The following is a 16,474-nucleotide window of genomic DNA, read 5'->3' as shown; positions in this document are numbered from 1 at the left end:
GATTGCTATTTTATGGCTTCATAGTCTAATCGTAAGTTTCAGGACATCTGTCATAAGACTAATCGTCCTTCACTCACACTCAGGATGTCTCCATCAGATATATGCCATCATACACAATCACATCTCGAAACATCGCCGGATGTGTTTTATGTAGGGTTTACAATCCATCTCTTGTTGCCCTTCCGAGCCCCACGCGGGGTTCCGCAATTTTGCGGGGAGCTGGAACTCTGTGGACAGGTTAAGGGCTTGCTAGTCCCTACAGAATAATAATAATACGGCTCCATCGTTTGTTTAGAGTTTCACATCGCTACTGTCGGACAAGTGTCGGACAACCGCCGGTCGGTTTCGGGCCCTGCTCCGGTCGTCGAGCACCGCTGCGGCCGACGCCGGCGTTCTGAGCACCTGCCGCTTTGACCCGTCAGCTCTGGGGTCTTGTACTTCCTCAGGGTTGGGTTTTGGCATCTGAAGAATGACCCCCACTAGCCGCCCACGCTTGATTCCCCGCAAACCCCAAGTTCGTCATCAATTACTAAGATATTCTTACTTAATTTCTGACATATTTCGTGGGGTGAAGTCGGTCTGCTACCGTGTGAGCCGGCACTTTGCCCGTGCGGCTTCTGGCTCGGGCTCTGCGCCGATGGCTGCCGCTGCCTGCCCGAGAACTATTCACATCCGAATCGCCCGTTCTTTTATGCTTCCGTATTTATATTTTGCCGTAGGCCGCTCTCTGCCCAATCCTGATTATCCGTTCATCCTCCAACCTCCTCAATCAACTCAGCATCATGGTTAACGCACTCCCCACAATCGGCTTCTGCGGTCTCGGCGCCATGGGCGGCGGCATGGCCTGCAACCTCGCTAAAGAAGGCTTCCCCATCCAGGGATTCGATGTCTACCCTCCTTCCATGGACAAGCTCGTTGCTGCTGGTGGTACTTCTTCCAAGTCTCCCGCCGAGGCTGCCAAGGGCAAGGAGTTCCTCATCCTCATGGTCGTCAACGACAAGCAGGCCGACTCCGTCCTCTTCGACGGTGGTGCCATCGAGGCCATGGACAAGGGCAAGACCGTCATGCTCTGCTCAACAGTTCCTCCCGTGTACCTCAAGACCTTGAGAGAGCACATCGACTCTGTCGGCCGCTCTGATCTTAAGCTGCTCGACTGCCCTGTCTCTGGTGGATCGATCCGTGCCGCTGCGGGTACTCTCTCCATCTTCTCCTCCGGTCCCGACGAGGATCTCGACCATGCCGACGTTGTTCTCAAAGCTATGTCCGATCCCCTCTACCGCATCAAGGGAGGCATCTCCATGGGCCAGGTTGCCAAGATGTGCCATCAGCACCAGGCTGCCACCAACATCATCATGGCCTCCGAGGCAATGGGTCTCGCCGCTGCTGTTGGCCTCAACACCCAGGAGGTCTACGACAAGGTCTGCAAGTCCATCGGCCGGAGTTGGATGTTTGAGAACCGCGGCCCTCACATGCTTGCCAACGACTACCACACCGTCCACTCTGCTACCACCATCATCCTCAAGGATGCTACCATCGTCACCAACCACGCCAAATCCGCCTTCTTCCCTCTCCCACTCGAGAACATGGCCGAGCAGCTCTACATCCAGGGCTGCCACGCCGGTTTTGCCAAGGACGACGACGCTGGACTTTGCCGTATGTTCATGCCTTCGCCCACTCTTGTCGGTGAGCTTACCACCTCCGCTGCCACCACTGAGGGCAAGTACGGCGTAACCGTCGACGACATCATCAACCTCATGGCCGGTGTCGAGCTCGCTTCTACCCGCGAGTGCATGGCTTTTGCCAAGTTTGTCGGTCTTGATCTCGAGCTCCTTCTCGATATCATCAACAAGGGCGCTGGCGCCTCAAACACCTACGAGAAGACTGCCTCGGCTATGGTCAAGGCTGGCCTTGTCAACTTCAAGCCCATCGCTGATGCGGCTGAGATCAGAGATAAGCTTGAGGCTTCGATCAAGAAGACTGAGGCTTTCCATCAGTACTTGCCCATGTCGAGTGCTGCCCTGCAGGAGCTCAACTACTACTTGTAATCTTGTAGTTGAAGTCTTCTGGATTCTCATTGCTTATTTACTTCACATACATCTCTCATTATTTATCTGGGTCTGGCATAGTTAATCGAAATATCTTAATCCAATTATCCAATTAGCGTATATTTGCATGTCATTATAGATACTACACTACCTCTCTTAAAAACTATCAACCGTAGAAATTCCAAAATCATAATTTAACAAAAAGCTTTTACAAATCAAACTCCCCACTCCAACTTGGTGGTATACTACTCAAAAAGTCATAGTTTTCCAAATCCAACTGCGGCAGCGCTCCGTTCAACGCATTCTCAACCATAGCGGCTTCGATCGAGTATTCCTCAATTCCTGCCTGTCCCTGGCTCATCATCGCACCAATCATTATGCCGTCCTCCGCTTGCTCTGCGCTCGTACTCCCGCCCGGCGCGCCGGACGGAGCCGGTGAGGCTTTTCTAGATATGGCAGCCGCGTTCGCAGCGGCAGTGTACTGCGCTTGTGCCCGCTCGAGCATTTCGGACAAGCCACGTGCGATCCGACTCACTAAATGTTGCCGAGCACATGGCGCTTTCCTAAATACGCGCACAACCCGCGTGCTTATATCGAGAACAGCCGGAATGTCGACCTTGACGTGTAACGAGTATCGCGTGGCCACTTTAAGCAGAAAGACTGCCGCAAAGGCAAACATTGTGTGGAAATAATGCGGCATGCCGACAAGAGACGACTGTAGCTCATCGGACTCGAGCAGTAAATGCAACGTATCAAAAGCGGTCGTGATTGCAGCAGCAGCAATGTCTTCAAGATCTCTTGATAGCGTCACATTGTGGTTGATTATCGGGATCGATTGGTCGTCGTTTCGACTCGTTGTCCCACTGGTAGGTCCCACGCTCAGCCCGCGGAAGGCGTGAGAGCAAATATAGAACTTTGCAAACCTCCAATGTATCTTGATAGCCTCGCTCGGGAAATTTCCAAGCTGCTTGTTGCGCGCTAGTTTTCCAGACCACGCCGCACCCCATCTGTCAACCTGCATGTTGAAATCTCGCAACTGGGGAATCAATATCCGGGGAATTTGCTTTGTGGTATCGAGCCCAAACAGCTCTCGCGCGCGTGAAAAGATCAGCAACAGGTCGATATGAGAAACCAGTCGGAGATCTGCCTCGCTTGAAAATGAGCTACTCATATGCGCCTCCCAGTTCACGAAATCGCGACCGACGCCGCTGGGAGCGCCTTGTAAGATCGAAATCTGTTCATTGGAGAGATAGATCAGCAGCCACAGCTGTGACCTCTTGAATCCCTCGATATCAGTTACCGGTTGCGAGAGATGCGCCATATGGTATTGCATCGAGACTGCCTTGCGGACCACTAGCGAGGTCAACATCCAGGTGATGTCGGCTAGCCAATAGCAGCCCATGCAAAGAGCTTTGATGTCTTCGAATCCGAGCCGAGGACGAAAAAGTAGACTAGAGACCAAATTCCTCAGCTCTCGCGACAGTTTATCGTACACATCAGATCCCAATGGGTCATGTTGACTTGCAACGACACAGACAGTTAGAGCGAGTAGCGTCGATCGTGCCCGGACGGCGCTAAAATCTGGGTACTCTTGAAGATAACCGTAAAAGAAATGATCGAGGCGGTTTAGGTATACTTTTGCAAGCTGGTCTGCCTCTGCAAGTGTAATCACGCCTCTGCTAATGAAATCGGGTTCAATGACAAGACCGCTTGCTTGAAGCTGCAGATCGTCAGGTTGTTTGCCGGACGCAGAATCACCTCCATTATGCCCATTCTGATGCCGATCAAACTTGCCGTTGATACCACGGTTGGCCTGTGTGACTTCATACAGCGATCGAATAGGTGCTGAAGCGAGATTGTCCGGTCCCGAGTGTACATTGTCCAGCACCTCATCTTCCCCTGCTCCGCGCACAACTTCCAAGCCGCTGCCCTCCTTCAAAAACTCAGAGCTCTCTCTGATCTGTGCTTCTTCGTCCGCAGTAGCCGATTCGTCCATGGCAAAGATCGAAGGCAGGTTCAACGCCGCGCGGGCTTCGTTCAAGGCAGACTCCATGCGGGCGAAGTTTTGCCGCATTCGTGAGTTCCATCGTGCTTGGTCGCCTAGAATTCCTTGTAGCGTTTTATTCGGGGAGCAGAATATTCCTTGCTTCGCGCATCGTTTGCAGGGTGGGAGGTCGTTCTCCATTATGCATTTTATCTGCAATATGTCAATTTCCACTTCACGAGACTGTACAGAAAAATGGACTCAATTAGAAGAGCAGCTTACCTTCTGCTTGCGGCATGCTGGGCACGCGGTACTCTTTCTAGTTGTCAGCGATACTAGTTCGCCTTCGTCGTTGACGGCACTGACAGGCTGTTGAGTATGTATAATTTTCGAGATTGGCACCCCGCGCGCCGACCCGTTCAGACTATTGCTGTTCTCCCTCGACCCGTTCGAGACCACTGACGGCGGTGAGTTGTCTTTGCCGGGTGACTGAGCGTCGTCCGGCGATCGCTGAAGATTCATCGTATTTGTGGCGGAGGCCGTGCTGGAGACGGATAATCGGCGATGCTGCTCTGGCTGCGCGCTGTGTCCGTTGCTGCCGTTCTGACTGCCGTCGGCCTGTTGAGCCACACTCCACGAGCGCTTCACCATGTTATAGAGAAAGATAAAAAGAAACACCAGACACTGGTGGGATTCGGTGTGCGCGAGAGTACACAGATGTTCAGGCACGATGAGGGGAGACTCAGAAAGGGTCGACTACCTGGCGGTTCTCTTGGTGCGCAGGTGACTTTCCCCCACGCCTTGGAGAAAATATTAAGTGCGCTCGACCGGGGACTGAGTCACGTGGATCACATAACTCGCTTTCTAACCGATAACTATCGATCAAGTCTTCTTTTCCTCTTGTATTAAACGGTAAGATATGAATGAGCAATGGGACTGCGAGAGATTGTATATAATAGCTTTAACTGTAGGACAGTAGAGCATCAAGGAGATCGTTGATAGAAGGCGGGCGTGTATATAATTCGGAACACCGCTTAGTGCCTCGCCTAAGCCTTACTAAATCGAGTTGGTTTACAGGTAGCAATCCTCACGCCCCATAGACATGAATTATTCATTAGGCAACTCAAACGACAAAGAACAAACTCCAATTTTGTGTAGCTCTCACCAACTAAGACAAAGAAATACAACTAAATCACATCAAATCATTAAAACATACCAATCCCCGTCGAAGCTGTAGAATCAAATCCCCGAAAACTCTGCGCCAAACTACTCAAAATATGATCAAACGCCATAACACTCTTTTCTCCCTCGTTGCCGGTCGTGTCGGCGGGTTTAGTTCCACACGTTTCACAGCTGTTTGTACTCCCGCCGGCGCAGGACGGCGACTGCTGGTGGTGGCGAAGATGCTGTAGGAATTCGGCGCGCTGGTCTTCGGAGGACGAAAGCATGTCTAGCGCTAGCTCGAGTTCACGGAATTGCTGACTTAGTTCGCTTTGTCTCGACATTGCGACTGGGGGCGAGATGAGATCTTCCATGCCCTTGGGTGTGCGCACATAGAGGTTGTCGATAGATGCCGCGAGATCGTTCATTAGAGTGGACTTTATGGCTAGCAGCTTTCGCACCTCAGTCCAAAGCTCGGATAATGCGGCCACGTATCGTCTTGCCATGTAGCTCTCACGCGCCATCTCTTTCTCCAGTATACACACTTTTGTGGCCGCGTGTAGTATCGCACTTGATCTGGGAGAATCAGGATGCTTGGATAGGTAGACAAACATCACAGTCACTGCACAGAATAGAATGTATGCGATGAACCAGTAGGATCCATTCAAGTCGTCGAGTCCCTTGTTGCTGGCAACTGCCAGAGCAGCTTCCAGACATTTTTCCTGCTGCTGCCGTATATTTTCCGCGATATGATCACTGAGCGACTCGGATGAGGACGTCTCGGAATTGAGAGAGGGACGATAGATCATGATCAGCGCATGGCAGTGAGCCATTTTTATGACGTCCACCTGTCTTGAATACGGAAGCGTAAGACCGCTTGATGATTCCCTTCTCAGCAATTGCGGCAATCCATCTTCCCAATCCTGCAACATCTTGCCTAGTTGGCCGGTGACGGTGACGAGCTCTTCTGATTTCAGAGGGATATCTGAATATAGCTTGCGCAGTGCTACGCGAAGAATACGACTCAGCTTTGCGTGTTCGAGCGGGGTATGCAGCTGTGTTGGCTTGCCGACTTCAGAAAGGTCACCGACGGGTTCGGGAAGTCCGACGGTAATATCCTCGTCCGACAACATGAGCGATTTGCCAATCATCGTACACATGTACGTATCCAGTGTATAAATAGCCCAGAACGCGCGCTTGCGTAGTTCAATGTACAGCGAATCAGCAGGAGAAGACGGCAACCTGAAATTCCGACGGTTGAGATCAAGATTGTTTGCCATGTTCTTCACCGACGAGAGAAGATCCCAAGATGCCTTTACGCGGGAGGTAGTGAGCAGGTACTGACACATGATGAACTTTGCTTGCAAACTCGTGAGTCTATCGATTAGCGATTTCTCCTGCTGTAGCTCTTTCTCTGCGATCGAGAAGTACTGCTCGCCTCGTCTTTGCAGAAGCGTGCCCTCTTTCGAACCGGGCTTGATCCCGACCGGGAACCGACTGCCCATAGCCCAGACGCTAAACATGAGAGCGCAAATGCTTCGGTCTTCGAATGGATTGGGGTGGTGTGCGTCACACTCGCAACGTCGAGTGGTAGGTACGGGCTCAGTGGTGACGGCGCTTACTGGATCAAACTCGGACTGCGTGGAGTAGAATCCACAGTCGATCCAATGCTCGACAGTCGGCCGATGAAGAATGCGATATGTTGGGCTCGAGTTGTCGAAATACCACTCAACTAGCTGTAGTGCAAGCTTTCGCGATGGTAGAGCCAGAAGTCTCGCATCTACCTCCTCGACTGGCCTCTCTGCGAACCAGAAATGGTCGCGGGAGGATGGCGAGAACCTTAGGGATGAGGAGCTGATCAATGGTCGGTGCTGACTCTGCTCCGGTACGTTTCTGGGTGAGGCAGGTACTTGGACCTCGTCCAGTAGATGAGCCTTCGCTGAATGGGAGTACACGAGATTAGAAGATCCGCCTAAGAACGACTCGCCTTCGTCTTCCTGATCTGCCGGCTGTGCATCTGAAACTCGGGCCGAAGAAGGCGAGAGCTGAGCGTCATTGTCATTGTTCAATGCTTTATCGAGCTTGCTTATATCGGCTAGCATAGCAGGAATCTCGGTTTTGGATACTGCGGCAACGGCGTCCATCAAACGCGCGAGTTGCGACGACTGCGCGGGAGAGGACAATTCGTGCTGGAGGTTTTCGTTCCGTAGAGGGGCGACAAAGACACCTCTGGTGTACTTCACGTTATAGGTACAGTCGCCTCCACCTTTAACGCATCGTTCACATGGCTGATTCGAAGAGAGTAGTAGTTAGTAAACGGTAATAATACAAAACTTCTCAATTGGTATTGGGATAACGCACCTGCATTCCGTCGCATTTCACTTTCCTCTTTTTACACGCATCGCACGCACGCGTAGTATTCTTCCGCTTTTTGTTGTAGATCGGAAATCCGCCTCGCGATAGGTCGTTGAGCGCACTCTGCGAGCCTTCCGGAGATCCGCCGTCCTCTTGCCGACGCTTGAGAGACGACGAAGTCGAGGATGAGGATGAATGTCTGGCCTCTGTCCATCCTTGGGCAGGGGGTGAATGTGCCTGCTCCGGCATTGAGAGATGGTCTGGTGGCCGGCTTGTTATATGTACTGCTCAGATAGAAGAATGGGAAAGTTCAGGAAGGTTGCATGTCCCTCAGAGAGTAGTCATTATTGCGGTGATTTCGAAAGGTTGATAACGTAGAGCAGTGGTGTATATCCGACAGAGTCACGGATAAAGATCCATTGTATGTGCAGGGATTCCGAGGGGGAGGAGGACTGTTTCAAGTATGTGATAGGAGGGAATCGAGAGAGCCGACATAAAGAAAGCTCGGATGGCGGAGGTGCTTTCAGGCTTGAACAAACTAGGGACTGAGCAGCGCCGTTCCTTTACTTTACAGTCGGTTTAAGGTTCTGCCTTAAATCCAAGCCCCCCGTCGCAACGCCGCCCGACGGTGACTGCGCTGGTTCGTATGGTGCGTGAGGTGTGCAGCAGATGCGGTGATATGAAGTGGCATGGAGTGACTTATGAAGAGGATCTAATGCAGCATACGCAGGCGCCGGTCCTGCTGCTCTGCACCCGGCGGCGGGCTGCGGTGAGCCCAGCGCAGAGTTATCTTTGACAGGTTGAGCCCCGGGATTTTGGCCGTCTCGTTGACTCGACGAGGGTTTGGTTTCGACCTGCCAGATTAGATGACGGCTGCGGCGCAGTCATCGGATGTCACTTTTGTGTTTCTCGTGTACTTGTTTCTGCTTTGGGCCGTCTTATTACTTCTTACTCGTAGAGGTTCAGATGTGGTATCTCGAGTGCCCAAGAGAGTCTTCATGATCGTGGGCATTCCGTCCAATCGGCTGCTCTCTTGCGGGGACTGTCGGATCTTGTGGGGCCTTCTCCGGCCTCGTTCGGGACCCAAAGCCAAGACAAGATAAAAGGCGGGTGCGGACAAAGCCCTCGCTGAGTAATTTTTTGCATTGTCTTGTGGGTCTGTTTAATCCTTTATTTATTGAAAGAGGTCAAATGAAACAGTATTTATTATACAGATACCTATCCGAGATTAATCATTGCATGAATCCCAAACATTAAAGACGAAACAAGTCACCAGAAAGAAAATAAGTACAAAGACGCCACGCAGCAACCTAAACACCTTAAACAAGAGAGACAGTAAACGAGATCCCCATGGCACGATGCCGAAAAAACGGTCTGGTCCGCCTATCCAGAGGCTTCTATTGTCGACATTCAGAGCTTAAACGCCCTCGTCAGAAGCTTGTTGTAGATCGCTCGCACGCGCTCCCAGGCGTACAGCGAAAACTTGCGAACTTTGAGCTCGATAGACGTGCGCTCGCGTTCCGCCGACGCCTCTTCTTCCTTCAAATGCCAGAGAGCAGGCTCGACCGTGTCCGTCGACGAGCTGAGCGAAATGCGCGACCATGTCTCTGTCTTGAAGTACCAAGGCGGAAGAATATCGCGGGTAGGACTCTCGCTGCGCTTCTCGTCCTCGTCGTCCTCATAAGCTTTGGAGTCGGAAAACGGATCGCTCAGGATACTAGCGGTGTCGTCAGAGACCTCCGAGTGAAAGCCGACATCGCTCTCGTAAGGACTGGGACTGGACTTTTCTTCCTCTGTAGCCTCATCTGAAGACACATTCAAGCTGGTCGGCGCCGTGTCCTGCAATCGTCGCAGGAGATCCAGCGAATCGTCGGAGTTGCTCAAAGAGCTCGAGCCCACGGACCAGTGAGAAAGCTGAACGGCCTTCGCGCGGCGCGGCCTCCCTTCCGGGGAGACGGTGAATTTCTTTCCCGACGATTTGCGCGGGGGAGGTGGAGGAGGGGCCGAACGACGGCCGTGCATCGAGAAGCCCGGTTGCTCTCTCTTTGACTTGTGGGTAGGACGCGAAAAGGGGAGGATATCAACCATCTTGTTGAATTTCAGTCTAGAGGATGCTGATCTATAGACAACAGATCAAGTAGAAACAGCGACATGACGGGCTTTTATCTTCATCTTGTCGTCAGTCTAACAATGACCGAACAATAACGACCGAACAATAACGACCGGCAATTCTCAACAACTTCCTCAGTCCTTCTTCCACGTAACTAACTTTATTCGCTCCTTCATAGCCTATCCCGCGGTTTTACCCTCACTATCGCCAATAAGCATCATTAGTAGCATACATTGGTTTAATCAAACAAAATCAGAAACCAGACTAGGCAAATCGTCCAGCTTTCGCCTAAGTCACGTGATATATTTGATCACGTGAGAGCAGCTTAAAAAGGCCACAATAATTTTTTTTTTCGAATCCGAAATAGTGTAATGGCTAGCACGGTCCGCTCTCACCGGGCAAATCGGGGTTCAATTCCCCGTTTCGGAGAACATAAGTTCTTCTCGGATACTGATTTTTTTTATCTCATAGATTTGATCTTCTGTTTTATTCCTTCTGATTATATCAATTTTTTTTACATTGAAAAGAAGAAAATTTGACTTGTTTGAGGGGCTGGAGAGGAACTCTGGCGCTCTGGATGAAAGTTTTGAGATTTGTTTTTTTACTCCTCCAGAACTCCCAAATCAAAACGGACTGGACTGAATCAGATAATCGTCCCGCTACACCTCTCAGATTAAGCAACATGAACGAAAGATGCCTATAAACCTCGACATCCCAGCATTAACGAAAGAGTACAAACTCTTGCATCTGATTGTGCATCGGAACAAGAACCAGCATCGGCAGGCGAAATGGTGGAAATACGTCGCGATCGTGCATCGTAATGTGCGGAAACTCATTTCTGTCAAACAAGATCTGTCGAAGGCTGAGTTTGTGAAAAGGCGACGCAGGAGAAGGAGGGCAAGTAAACAGACGCAGACACAGACAAAGACGATGGATGCTGCAGAGAAGCGTGGATCTGGGAAGAAGAAGAATGGATCGAAGACAGCTCCTCAAACCTCAAGTCCTGAAGAAATCAATCACTCTCAAGATTACGAACCGCCAAAATTCGCCCACCTTCAACTCTCCGAACTCACGCTGGTGAAGGAAGAGTCGGAGAAAGAGACGCGAGCGCAAGATCGCGATACTAAGCGTGAGGAAGTGAGGAAGAAAGCCAGATCAAAGAAACACGAGGGACTCAAAGCCTCTACGACCTCAGGTCTCGAAGAAATCTACCGCTCTCAAGCAATACCAGATTTCGACCACCCAGAATTCAATCATATTGAATGTGCCGAATACCTGGTCTACAAAATAATCCCCAAGGCCCGCAACGCGTTGATGAGACTGATTGCGCTGAAGCAGTATATCCCTCTCGCCATGACGTTGATTGCGATTTTTGCAAAGATCTGGGTTCTTTTGAGGCAGGATCAGAAGATTTTCAGACCGAGGAAGAAGGGTGTGGCGATGACCGCTAAGAAAGAGAAGTATGAAGTTGTTGATTTGGGGAAGGTCATCAGTCGAAAAGCAGAAAGCGATAGCGGCATCGACGAAGACGATAGTCTTGGTAAGGAAATCCACAGTGTCCGCTTTTTCGAGGAATTGAGTGATAGTGGAGACGACTACGAGTATGATGATGGCCCAAGTCTTCAGATTTATGACGATGAGGATGATGTGACGGAACCGCATGATCAAGCGACGTCTGACTTTATGATGTATGACGATGATCTGGAATCAGAAGATGACGGCGGAAGAGCAGCTACTCAAACAAAAAAGTCTACGAGTCGCTCTGAGTATACAAAGTGCAGTGACGCTGATGAGTTGAAGTTTTTCTGAGCTGATGGTTAAAAGTTGAGTTGTAAGACTTATGGGATATATAATTCTTTGCTTGGCGTTCGGATTGTTTTAATCAATAATAGTACATTTCTTGCTAGCGACTACTCGTATTGTTCCAGCTCGTCAATTCCAACAGTTCGCTCCTCCTCTTCAGGCTCCTCCTCCTCCTCCTCTTCCTCTCCCTCCTCGTCAGGCTGTAGTTCTCCCCATACTGACCGGTCAATGTTTTCCTGCTCATTTTCATCATTACCCTGCTGCTCAACCACTCCAAACACATCACCATAAAGAGGTCTGTTCGTAGCTTCGTCAACAGGCGGCTTTCCGTATCCACCTGGATGGAAACCCCACTGCGCACCAGCTGGAATCGGCGCGTTCAAACCAGGAATCTTGAGACCCGGATAACTTGGCGGTGGCCCGACGCGTTGCATGTTGAGTAGCCAAGGTGGTGGAGCGCCAGGCGGGATACTCAGGGCCTGCTTGAGTTCGTCAGAGAGTACACCCGGACGCCGATCGATCGGATTCGCCTCAAATTCTTTGCCTTCGTAGTAGACTTCTCCATATGTTGTGAGTTTCGGCTTTGTCTGGAACTTGAAGAACGCGTCGTGGAGCTTCTGGTAATCGATATCCAGACGGCCCATTTTCGGCTGTACACGCTCGCGCATGCGCTGTCGCAGGTTTGAGTCGTCTTCTTTTGTGTTGTCGCGCATGTCCATGATACCGGTGTGTTTGATGAAATCCGGAAGCTCAAATGGAGGTTTTTCGACACCGCGTTTCGATGAGAGGTATTCTCGCTTCACACTCCAGTGAGCGGGAACAGGGACCACGTTTTTGGCCGCTTTTATCCGTACTAGTAATAATGGATCTACCGCATCAGAATCAAACCACTACAAAGGATGTCAGTCATTTCTGCTTTGAAACTGAAGATGCTTGGTCAACTCACTTCAACAATGTCCGGCCGAGGAGATAGAGCCTTGAGTTGAGCGATCGAGATTTTGTGAAGTTTCCGAAGCTTCTTTTTGCTCATGACCTGCTCCATTGCTGCTGCCTCCTGTTCCTCGTCTTGTTCGTCATCGTCACTATAGTATATGTCTCCTTTTGAATCTGCAACTTGCACATCATCCTCCTAACGAGAGTTAGCATCAGAGTGAAATAGGACTTGTGTCATAAAAGCATAGAACATACGTCTTCGGTTTTGAATTTCTGAAAAATGTCTTTGTAGGCAGAGAATGCGGGATCGTCGAGCTCAATCTCGACAGGCGCGATATCCTGCATATCGAGGTCTCTTGAACCAGTTTCTTCTTTAACCTCATCATACTGCGAAATCTAGATCAAACGGATGCTCCTGTATTAGCTACCTCTTTCTGACTAAATGTGTTCTCAAGGTAAACAAAAAAACGGTGATCATACACTTTCAGCCTCGGAGGCGGATTCTGTCGCGGAAGCAGAGACTTCTCGGGACCCTTGTTGCTTCTTTCCTTTTGCGCGAAGACGCTTCTGTTGGTTTTTTGAAAGCTTTCGTTTTTTGTTTTCGTGCACACCGTTTGTGGAGGGTGGTGGTGCTGTAGCAACGTCCGTCATTGTGTGTGTTGCTTCTCCGCCCGTAGATTTGAGTTGTGCTTATTAGTTTATCAAATCGAATCTTGTATCTGTCTAGTAGAGCGATACAGATAAATATAAAAGTGGATGAGATGGAGAAGACTGGTATTGTCTCCAGCTAACTGTGAGATGAAGAAGTGTGGTGAGAGACGAAAAGAATTAGAGTTTAGATTTTACGATGTCCCAAACTCATCTCTACTAAGGATCACTACATCGAAGGCAGCACGACAGATTGCTCTCCGATGCTGCGGAGCGTTGGCAGACGACTGAATGTAGCCGATAGACTACAAGGTGATGACTATATAGCTGAATTGTTGCTGTACATGTGCGGGAAACGGATCAAAAAGATGGACTAGACGAGAACTGAGGAGACTTTGATCCCGGCATTGCACCTTCTGAGAAAGAGCAGTATTATGAAGGCTCTTCTCGCTGTTTGGACAACTTGTCGAGTCTTATTGTCTCCCGGAGACTTTGGTTTACCTATATAACGAAGGTCTGACTGGCGAGCCGTGTCTCGTTTCTCTTGAGTCAGTTTCCAAAGCACACCTGGCGGTGCTGACTGTCGATTAGAGCTCGGCAGGTAGGTGATGAATATTCACTGCTGGAAATAGGGCAGAGTGCTGAATCAGTTCCACTATTTCGTTATAATTAGTAGATTTCATAATAGTATTCGGCTACGTGTTATTCCTTATGACTTTTCCCAATCAAGTAGTAGACCGAGTACGCATTTCTGGGCAGGAGCAGGCGTACGGCAGATGATCTGCGGGCTGCAGCCCAAGTCTGAATGAATCCGTGTTAGTCACTTTAGTCTGAGCGCAATTGTCGGCGATCTGCGAGAGATAAGAGGCGTTGCGGTATTCCGCAGGGCGGATTTTGGATATCAAAGCGACCGGACGAGCGAATTGAGTTGCGGCGCACTTTTGCCAGGGACAGAAAAAGCAACTCTCGGAATTTAAAAGGAAAACAAGCATTAATGATAGTCATCACCATGAGCTTGTTTTGATACCAATCCTTGTTCAAAGTACTCTGAGGAGGCCGGTTTTCTTATCGGATATCGAATATCGCTCACAAGTCTGCTACTTCACAACAGCTGACGTGTACAGTCGGCCGGACAGCACCAGGCCCGCCGGGTCGCTACCCGTCATCTTCGTCCTCTAACCGAATCTGTCATCTCCACTTCATCGTTGCGGAGTTAGCAGTATTGCGGCTGCACACTGATGCAGACAGCGAGAAGAGTCTAGTCCGCAGCGGCGATACTTTTTGAGACATATGTTTGAACTCATACCAGAAATCATGCGGGTGTGATCACCGTCTGCGCAACTGATAAGGACTAGCTGACTCCTTTCCCGTATCAGCTCCTTCCAACTGTCAATGTTCTGATAATAGTTTGAGCGGAATTTATAAGCGATGGATATGTCAGAGATATAAAGACGGACGCCTACCCGTCAGCCTGTCTAATACCCTCTTGATACCCCGTCTGTTCTGTCCCATCTTCAACTGCAGCCATGGATGAAGTCAAAGAGCAGCACAAGGTAGAAACTACTGCCTTGGACTATGACAGTGGAAGCGCAGAGCTTGTTGCTCAAAAGCCGCTGGGGTTTTGGGGAAAAGTGAACAATTTCCTGCTGCTGGATTCGGCCACCGAGGGTGTCTACAGTAACCATGATCTTGATCCGGTCCCTGTTGCTGAGCAGCACTGGAATATGAAGGACTGTAAGTTGAAGCCTGCGTTATTTTTTTTTCTGGCGGATGCTAACGATCATAGATGCCTTGTTTTGGATCTCTGATAATCTTTCAGTCTCTGGCTTCAGAAATGCCGCGTCGGTCATGGAAGAAGGTCTGTCTTGGAAGCTTGCCCTTCTCTGCATTGCTTTGGCAAACATCGTGCAGGGTGTAGTGGTAACCATCAACGGTATGGTCGGAGCAAAATACCATATCCCTTTCTCGATCCAGAGCCGAGCATCGTATGGCTACTATCTGTCATACCTCATGATCCTCATGCGCTGTATCGTCGGAATTTTCTGGTACGGTGTGCAGTGCTATACCGGAGCCGAGTGCGTCCAGTCAATGTTATACGCTCTCTGGCCATCATTCCGGAACGTGAAGAACCGGCTTCCCGAATCGGCAAATATCACGACCCAGCTGATGACCGCGTACGTGATTTACTTCCTGACATGTCTTCCGTTCCACTACGTCGGAGTTCACCGAGTGAAATGGCTTTTCATGCTGAAATCAATTACCACTCCGATCTGCGCGTTTGCAATCATGGGCTGGATGGTGCACCAGGTTGGAGTCGGCCAGACGTCTTTGTTCACTGAGGGAAACACTGTCAAGGGCTCTGCTCTGGCCTGGACATTTGTTTCCAGCTTGAACTCCAACATTGGCAGTGGCACGACCCTGATGGTCAACGCTCCCGACTACTCGCGCTATGCTCGCAAAAAGTCAGATACTTTCATCACGATGTTTGCCGTTCCGTTCACAGCCACCGTGATCACCGTCATCGGTGTCATCGTCGCCGCCGGATCCAAGATTCTCTACGGCGAGATTCTTTGGGATCCGCTTGAGGTCATCAACAAGTGGACGTCTTCCGGTGGCCGCGCGGCAGCTTTCTTTTGTGCTCTTAGTTTTTACTTCTCCCAGGTCGGTTTGAATATTGCTGCCAACTCGCTTGCGGCCGCAAACGATCTCAACTGTATTTTCCCGCGGTATATCAATATCCGGCGCGGTCAGTTTATTGCCGCGTTGCTGGGTTCTTGGGCGCTTACTCCATGGAACATTTTGACCTCTGCGAGTGGGTTCTTGAATTTCATGGGTGGCTACTCGATCTGGCTTGGCCCGCTACTTGGAATCCTGCTCTCAGACTACTACTTTGTGCATAATCGAAAGTACGACATTCCCGAGCTATACAACTTCAACGGTCGATACCGCTACATGAACGGTTTCAACTGGCGCGCCTTCCTTGCGTTCTTTATCGGCTGGGTCCCGCTTCTCCCTGGCTTCATCCCCGTTATCCAGGGCGGCAGCGTGACCTCGGAAGGCATCTCGCATCTGTACGAGGTCGGATATTTCTACGGCACGGGCAGCGCGATGTTGTCGTACTATGTGCTGTGCAGGTTTTTCCCGCAGGAGGAGACGTATATCGAGCAGGGAGTGTGGGCTACCGAGTCTGTGTTTCCGGATGGGATTATGAGTGAGGAGTTTGAGGTTGAGGCGGGTGCGGCGATGGGGAATATGGGGAAGGTGTAGTTAGCTCGTTCTGTTGTTTGAACCTGTTTATTGCTCGTACTTGATAATGTATGCTACTTTCTATAATAAGCACCCCCAAATCATTAACGACGAGATATTGTGGGGAGGATATCGATCCAAGTCATTTCTGCTGAATCATAACTTCTGTAAGCATATACCACTGCCTAT

General features: G+C 50.2%; 7 protein-coding genes and 1 non-coding gene across 8 annotated transcripts; 4 read left to right on the top strand and 4 right to left on the bottom strand.

Annotated features, from left to right (window-relative positions):
* Positions 1–528: 528 nt before the first annotated feature.
* BZA70DRAFT_150926 (NAD binding domain of 6-phosphogluconate dehydrogenase-domain-containing protein) lies at positions 529–2,149 on the top strand. The gene has a single exon (XM_064909708.1). It carries the CDS (start codon positions 783–785, stop codon positions 2,043–2,045), a length of 1,263 nt encoding a protein of 420 aa, XP_064769044.1. The 5' UTR covers positions 529–782; the 3' UTR covers positions 2,046–2,149.
* On the bottom strand, positions 2,150–4,819 carry BZA70DRAFT_150599 (uncharacterized protein). Its single transcript, XM_064909706.1, has 2 exons — positions 4,312–4,819; positions 2,150–4,242 (listed from the first exon to the last, which is right to left on the bottom strand). Exons 1-2 carry the CDS (start codon positions 4,678–4,680, stop codon positions 2,254–2,256), a joined length of 2,358 nt encoding a protein of 785 aa, XP_064769043.1. The 5' UTR covers positions 4,681–4,819; the 3' UTR covers positions 2,150–2,253.
* Positions 4,820–5,917: 1,098 nt separating this feature from the next.
* On the bottom strand, positions 5,918–8,102 carry BZA70DRAFT_150907 (fungal-specific transcription factor domain-containing protein). Its single transcript, XM_064909707.1, has 3 exons — positions 7,552–8,102; positions 6,076–7,478; positions 5,918–6,002 (listed from the first exon to the last, which is right to left on the bottom strand). Exons 1-3 carry the CDS (start codon positions 7,792–7,794, stop codon positions 5,996–5,998), a joined length of 1,653 nt encoding a protein of 550 aa, XP_064769042.1. The 5' UTR covers positions 7,795–8,102; the 3' UTR covers positions 5,918–5,995.
* A 662-nt stretch (positions 8,103–8,764) lies between these two features.
* BZA70DRAFT_277703 (uncharacterized protein) lies at positions 8,765–9,934 on the bottom strand. Its single transcript, XM_064912484.1, has one exon. It carries the CDS (start codon positions 9,631–9,633, stop codon positions 8,956–8,958), a length of 678 nt encoding a protein of 225 aa, XP_064769041.1. The 5' UTR covers positions 9,634–9,934; the 3' UTR covers positions 8,765–8,955.
* Positions 9,935–10,012: 78 nt separating this feature from the next.
* Positions 10,013–10,084, top strand: BZA70DRAFT_t40. Its single transcript has one exon. It is a non-coding gene; the product is annotated as a tRNA-Glu (tRNA).
* A 202-nt stretch (positions 10,085–10,286) lies between these two features.
* Positions 10,287–11,567, top strand: BZA70DRAFT_277701 (uncharacterized protein). Its single transcript, XM_064912483.1, has one exon. It carries the CDS (start codon positions 10,349–10,351, stop codon positions 11,462–11,464), a length of 1,116 nt encoding a protein of 371 aa, XP_064769040.1. The 5' UTR covers positions 10,287–10,348; the 3' UTR covers positions 11,465–11,567.
* On the bottom strand, positions 11,515–13,259 carry BZA70DRAFT_150555 (uncharacterized protein). Its single transcript, XM_064909705.1, has 4 exons — positions 12,872–13,259; positions 12,647–12,787; positions 12,405–12,584; positions 11,515–12,348 (listed from the first exon to the last, which is right to left on the bottom strand). The coding sequence occupies exons 1-4, from the start codon at positions 13,040–13,042 to the stop codon at positions 11,566–11,568; spliced, it is 1,275 nt and encodes a 424-aa protein (XP_064769039.1). The 5' UTR covers positions 13,043–13,259; the 3' UTR covers positions 11,515–11,565.
* A 1,039-nt stretch (positions 13,260–14,298) lies between these two features.
* Positions 14,299–16,438, top strand: BZA70DRAFT_150547 (uncharacterized protein). Its single transcript, XM_064909703.1, has 2 exons — positions 14,299–14,773; positions 14,826–16,438. Exons 1-2 carry the CDS (start codon positions 14,566–14,568, stop codon positions 16,304–16,306), a joined length of 1,689 nt encoding a protein of 562 aa, XP_064769038.1. The 5' UTR covers positions 14,299–14,565; the 3' UTR covers positions 16,307–16,438.
* The last annotated feature ends 36 nt before the right edge of the window (positions 16,439–16,474 follow it).

Source organism: Myxozyma melibiosi (genome assembly GCF_037950935.1).
Source record: "Myxozyma melibiosi strain Phaff 52-87 chromosome Unknown BZA70scaffold_4, whole genome shotgun sequence".
In the NCBI taxonomy this organism is placed as follows: domain Eukaryota; kingdom Fungi; phylum Ascomycota; class Lipomycetes; order Lipomycetales; family Lipomycetaceae; genus Myxozyma; species Myxozyma melibiosi.
This window is presented reverse-complemented; position numbering and strand designations above follow the sequence as displayed.